Raw genomic sequence first — 6,643 nt, 5'->3', positions numbered from 1 at the left:
AGGACTAAAATTAGCCTTAGTTGTTAGGTGTCAGTGCATTTGTACTTACTTTCCTGGAAAACATAAGATGAAAAATATCATCCAAGTACCAAGTATTACCTGGCTCCTTGGGGATTCCTTCGTTAAATTAAGGTTAAATTAAGGTTGCACAAAAAAAAAAGAGGGTTCCAATGTTTGCTTCTTTTGATTTCTAATATTTCTACTCCTATAAGCAGTTTTTAGGTTTCACTATTTAGAAATGGCATCTGTGCCCTTTTGATGTCATTTGACTCCTAAACTTTAGTTTCTGTTGCACAGTGAACAGTAAAGGCAAGCCTTGCTCAGGTGCTTTACAAGCACTTCACGTGCACTATTGTGTTTCATCCTCCCAACAACCATTATGAGCCCATTTTACAGATGGGGAAATTGAGGTCCAGGGGCTGAGGAACTTCAGCAAACTCATGGGGGCCTGAGCATGAGTCAGAATTTGAACCTGGCTTTTTGGCTCCAGAGTTAAGACCCAGCCAATCAATGAGTTTCGTTGCTTAATGTCTGCTAAGGGCCTCCATGAGTTACACTTTGAACCAGTCAGAGGGTCTACCGATTCTGCCCCAATCACTTTTTCTTTAGAAAGTGGACCTTTTCCCGCTGTTATGTACACAGCAGGATGGTCTCACCACACCTTCTATTTAAGAGGACTCAGGTCTTGGAGTCTCTCTGATGGGTTCAAGAGTGATGGACTCAGCCCAGATACCAAGAGAGCAGCCAAGATGCTGAGCAGCGTGGTGACTACTCTGCTGTTACAGTACCACACAGATGTTTCCAAGTTTACATAATCAGATCATATATTTGACGTGATTAACAATCACGACCTTTTTTAATAACTGAGAGGCTTGGCGTTGGCTGGGCATTAAGGCCATTTTCCTCAAGGATTTGTGAGGACCACTGACAGGTATCATAAGGGGGACCGGCACACAGATTCCTGCATCTGAGCCTCTAAATCTTCCATGCAGGGAAGGGCTAGACACTTAAACCAAAAAAGTAGAGATGATTCATCCAGCCCTGGACCCCATTAGACAGCAGAGACCATCTTGTGATCCATCCCACCACTCAGGCCTAGAAACAAATAGAGGCAACTTGAAAAACCATCCACAGACAATTTCCCCAAACGTTTGATTGTATAAATAATTTATTTCTGTTCACAGGATCATATAGGCATATAAAAGGGAACGGGAACCCAAAGAGGAGGGTGATCAGGACAGAGAATTACAGCAGTAGAAACGGAAACAAACCAGGAGACATAGTCCCAACACCATGACAGAGATTTTGTGAAGAGAATCCTTCAGAAACAAAACTGGCCTCCCTGTGTCTATGAGAAAACATTTCAAAAGCTCGTGTGGGGAGGCCAACTTCCCCCATGTGGAGCCCACTCATTCTCCAAAGAGCAGGAGGCATAATAAATCAGACGGTTACGTTGGAGGGGACTCTCCGGGTGACCGCTCCAAGGTGATTTAGCCTGTGTTTCCTCCATTTGGTCAGAGACGAAATGGGCTATTATTTGGGCAAACACTACAGAAATCAACTGAGACTCAACTATTGGTTGCTACACCACAGAGCTCTACTGCACAATTACTAACAGTTGACTGCACCCTTAAGTACTGATAATGCAAAAAACAAAGTCATTTCTCATCATTGGTAAAGCATGAGAGGATCTGAACAGTGATCTTGAACCAAAGTATTGTCAGCACGAGAAGGTTACAGTATTTGGCATCTGCAATGTCACAAAATAAATATATTATTCTCTCAATAGTGTGGAACTACCAAAATGTCAAAGTGCTTAAGAAATTGTTGCATGTGAAGAAAATAAAGAAAGATGGATTTTTTTTTTTAATAATTCTATACAGAATCTTCAGATGATGGGACCAGCCCATTTAGAAATCAGTGACTATGCTGCCGATATGTAAACTGAAATCCTGCAGGCTTTTCAACACTGCTCAGCTATATTTTCTCTATTGAGTTTCTACAAAAAGACCAGCATTGGAGGGGTACCAAATACACGGACAAAAGAGAAAAGGGAGATGGACTGCTAGGTTTCTTCTTTTAAAATATTTCATAGGAGAATTGGGTTTCAAGCCGGAAGCCGGGACTTCTACCCCTGGTTCTTAAATTAACTTTCTGAGTGCAGTGGAAAATAGGCATGGATTACTTGACTATCTCACATGCTCACACACATGATCATTCTCAATTTCTAAAGGCCTTCTTCGCAAAGAAATTTATCATAGTGGGGGGAAAAACATAATTCCACCTGTAAACACGGATTCAAAGAGGAAATCAAAATCACACAGGAAGCGTTAAGTTTCCTGTTTGATACTGTGTTTCAGGGTAAATGACAGCTTCTGCAAACCAAGACTCAGTCCTGATTATAAAGGATTTTTAAAATTACATTATTAAAAATAGGTATTTCTTCTTCTTTCACTTTATCTATTTCCAAAGCCTCTTTCAAGTAAACGTGAGGAGCCTGAGGACAGGTGACCATTACGTCACAGGCTTTCCTTTATCTCAAGCACTCACTGTGTCTGCATTTGCTCTGCAACCAGTTTCCACAAGAAGGAATTAGGAAGGACCTCCTTGTGCTTCTCCCTCGCCTTTAAATCCATGCAATGAGGTCGGCTTTTGCAACAAGGTGGGCTTTTATTTGTTGGTGCATGACATCAAATACTCTAGCGAGACATTTGTAATGAAAATACTGAAACCAGATAGGCCACAATGAACCAATTAGAAATCTGAACATGTCACCACTTGCAGTGTAAAGGAATCTAAAAGGGCAAAGTCTTTTTTTCCTAAACTGAGTATTTCTAAGGTGAGTATTCATTCGTAGCAGATTAAAAAAAAAAAAAAATGTCTGAAAACCATAACCCATCATCAAGCGGTTAGGATTACAAGAGACATCCCTTGCCAAACCCCGCTTGTCATTCAGCACACATCTGCAGCTGGTGTGCTCACACAAGCCAAACAGTAGGCTAAGAGAATTTAAGATTCCACACATATGGGTCTAGAAATGTATGCCGATTACACAGTGCAGAGGGAGGTCCCTGCATCTACACACACACCGCATTCAGCATTGATGTCAAGAGCCTTACCCTTTAAACACCTTTAACTATTCTGCAAACAGAAAATGTATCATTGGCCACCACCTCCAACAGTTTTTTGTTTTTGTTTTGTTTTTTTCTAATTTTTTTATTGGTCTCTTTGTGTGACAATGACCTACACATGGACAGAGTCCAAACCATCTGGAAGATGTCTGATTCCAGGCTGAAAAGCAGTTCTCAACATAACTGGTCTTCTGAAGCTATCACAAAGCACCAGGAAAGGGGCATTCTTCACGGGCATTCCCCAGAGGAGGTCAGCACAGTGCCCCGTGCCTTCCGGCTGCCGTACTGTTCCAGGCAGTCCTCTGATGGCTCAAACCAGCACCTCGTTTGGGCCCAGGGCAGGACAGATGAATTTTCACAGGGGCCTGCCCTGTGACATAAAATTGTCCAGCTTTCACAGCCCAAGGAGAGGCTGCCCCCCGCCCCAGCACCTCCCACTGCCACCATGCCCCCAGGCGGGTACTCCCGGGGTTCTGGGAACCGCATACCTCAGGAAATTCACAGGTGCGATCCCCAGTGAGGGCTGGGAAGCCTGAACTTCTGGCCCTGCTGGAGTAGGAAGAAATCGCTTTTGTCTCTGACATCTGAGCCTTCCAACCTGGGCCAGGAGGGCATATGGCAGGACCTGCACGTCCACTCCCCAGTGGGGCCCCCAACCCTTTAGCAGCTCTGGCGTTCAGACAAAAGGTCCCCTGAGCTAGGGGTGGCGGCAGGTCGAGCTCAGGTTGGCAAGTCTGCCTACATACCCAGGTCGAGTCCCTAGTCTTGCATTCCGCTTTAAAAATTCGAAGCGTCGCTTTGGTTCGCTGTCTTTGTTCGCGGGAGCGGGTTCTCGCTCGGCCATCCACCCTTTCATTCATTCATTCCTGACTCGCTCGCTCGCCCCCCACCGGCTCGGAACGCTGCCGCGCGCATTACCGCTTCTTCTTCTGCTTGAGGGACTTCCTGCGTTTCAGGATCATCTCATAGAGCTTGTCCATGCCCTCGGTGAGGCCCTCGCCGATGATGGCGCACGCCGGCTGGACGTGGTAGGTGGTGGCCGGGATGAGCTCGTGCAGCGCCAGCTGCTTCTCGATCTCGGCCACGGGCAGCGACTTGGGCAAGTCCTGCTTGTTGGCGATGACGAGCAGCGGCGTGCCCTGGTTCTCGGCGAACTTGGTCACCTTGTGCAGCTCCGTCTTGGCCTCCTCCAGCCGGTCCACGTCCACCGAGTCCACCACGTAAATGATGCCGTCCGTGCAGCGGCTGTAGGACTTCCACAGCGGCCGCAGCTTCTCCTGGCCGCCCACGTCCCAGAAGTGGCAGCTGATGCCCTTGGCCGTGCCGTTGCTCAGCTTGATCTTCTCCGTGTTGAAGCCGATGGTGGGCACCGTGTTCACGAACTCGTTGAACTTGAGCCGGTAGAGCACCGTGGTCTTGCCGGCCGAGTCCAAGCCCAGCATGACGATGTGCAGGGACTGGAAGGCCGAGATGTTGGAAGAGATGTTGCCCATGGCTCCTCGCTGCGGCGCCGGCCACTGCGGCTGCGGCGGGAGGGCGCCGCCCCCCGAGCAGTTACGGGCCCGACGCGGCTGGGCGCACCTGGGCCCCGCCTGCCGCCCTCCGCCGTCGGCACCGGCCGAGCCTCGGCGTCCCCGGGGCGCAAGGCTCGGCGCGCTCAGACGCCGCGGCCCCCGCGCCCGCGCTGGTCGGGCATCGTGTCTCTCGGCGGGCTTTTGTCTCCCGTGAAGCCGCCTCCGCTGCCGCGGCGCGGGATGCTCGCGCCCGGCGCCCTCCCCCGGCCCCGGCTCGCTCTGCGCCTTTTCGGGCCGCGCCCCCACGCTCCCGCCGCTGCCCGGGCTCTCCGCGGCTGCCGGCTCGGGGCTCCGGATGCCAGGCGCTCGCCTCTGCCTGGGCGGTGCCGCCGTGGGGCTGCTCCCGCTCCCGGGGTGCGCCTCGGAGGCGCAGGCGGGGCGTGGGCTTCCCCGGCTGTTGCTGCCGGCGCGGCCGCCTCGCTGTCCCCACCGTCCCCTCGCCGCCGCCGCCGCCGCCACCAGCCTGCAGCGGCGGGAGGGTGCCCGGCTCCGCCCCTCGAAGGCCCCGCCCCGCCTCAATGGCCCCGCCCCTCCCGCGGCCCTGGGTGGGGCGTGGACCTCCCCTCGCGGGCGGCCGCTTTCGCGCCCTTCGGAGCTTTCGAAATCGCCGCCGGCGTCCCCTCCCGCGCAGCGCCCAGACAATGGGCCCCGGAGCAGGCTCTTCCTCCTCGGCCCACTGACGCATCTTGTAAAAATAGCTCCCGGCTCCCGGAACTCCCCGCCCCCTGATCCCAGGCCAGCAGGACTGCAGCCATGGGCCGTGCAGCCGGCCTCGGGGAGCGGGTCCGGGGGTCTAGGCTCCGTGGGCTTTGGCGCGGCTCGGAGTCCAGGGCAAGGCGGGCCGGGGCAGCTCTGCCCGAGGGGCTGGGGAGCGTCCGGGGCGGGGGTGAGAGTGCCCCGCCGGAGAGAGAGGGGAAAGGAGGGCGCTGTCCGCAGTGAACCGGCCCGGGCGTGTTTCCACTCTCGCGCGCTGTGCGGTGCCCAGGACCCTGGCCCTTCGCGATGCCCTGGCTCGCTACCCTGCCAGAGCTCCAAGGGGCTCCACCGGGCCACCGCCGCACTTGGGGCGCAGACCTGTGCCCAGGGTGCCCCGGAGGCCTAGCTTTTCCAAACCTCGGCGTAAGGAGACCCTGTCTGCCCCAGATAGCTCCGACGACTCACCAGTCCCAGACAGCCCCTTTGGCTGCCTTATTTGTGTTTCCACCGACTCTGCTGACATGCCAGGTCAAGTGTTAGCATCTCCGGAGAGCACCCTCTACCACTCTACTTTGAGACCTGAGAATCACCTGCCCACAGGTAAACCACTCCTCCTGCACTAGGCCCTGTAGATGACGCACTTGGGCCTGAAACAAAGGGTGTCAGGAGCTTGGAGTCGGTGGCACCGTAGGTAAGAAACGCCAGTGCCCAGTCCCCGCTTTCCACATCCCCTCACTCCAATTCAGTGGTCTTATTCTGGTTTGTAAACACACAACCAATGCTCGTCCTCTCCAGGTGCCAAGGAAACTGAGCGTGCATTTCAGATGCACACAGATCTGGGGCAGAGCTGCTCTGGAGGAGCAGCAGCAGAGGTAGAACGGACGGTGGCTTCTTCCCAACTCCAGCTTATGAGGCAGAAAGATGAAAATGGGGTCTAGGGGGCTGGAAATGAAAAAACCATGTATGAGTAAAACCCAAAATGTTATAGAAATACTTTGCTGTACCACCTTCGTTTCACAAGCTATGATAAAATAGGCAGTTTTGTTGGTATTGAACCATGTGAGAAGACCACATGCAGATGGCAGGACCAGCCATCCCTCCTTTGGACGCCCCGTGGTAGCAGCAGTTTCCCAGACTGGGTCCAGGGCTGGAAAAGGCCTTGTGGATCATTCTGTCCAACCTGCCAGATGAGGAGACCAAGGCCCGGGCGCTTGACTTCGCCAAGGCGGAACCTACATGCGG

At 53.0% G+C, this 6,643-nt stretch overlaps 1 protein-coding gene across 1 annotated transcript; it reads right to left on the bottom strand.

Moving 5' to 3' along the window:
* Positions 1 to 1,150: 1,150 nt before the first annotated feature.
* On the bottom strand, positions 1,151 to 5,186 carry ARL4C (ADP ribosylation factor like GTPase 4C). The gene has a single exon (XM_060106972.1). It carries the CDS (start codon positions 4,622 to 4,624, stop codon positions 4,046 to 4,048), a length of 579 nt encoding a protein of 192 aa, XP_059962955.1. The 5' UTR covers positions 4,625 to 5,186; the 3' UTR covers positions 1,151 to 4,045.
* Positions 5,187 to 6,643: the final 1,457 nt, after the last annotated feature.

This window comes from Mesoplodon densirostris, chromosome 8, assembly GCF_025265405.1.
Source record: "Mesoplodon densirostris isolate mMesDen1 chromosome 8, mMesDen1 primary haplotype, whole genome shotgun sequence".
Lineage (NCBI taxonomy): Eukaryota > Metazoa > Chordata > Mammalia > Artiodactyla > Ziphiidae > Mesoplodon > Mesoplodon densirostris.
The sequence above is the reverse complement of the archived record's forward strand: the minus strand, read 5'-3'. Positions and strand labels throughout refer to the sequence as shown.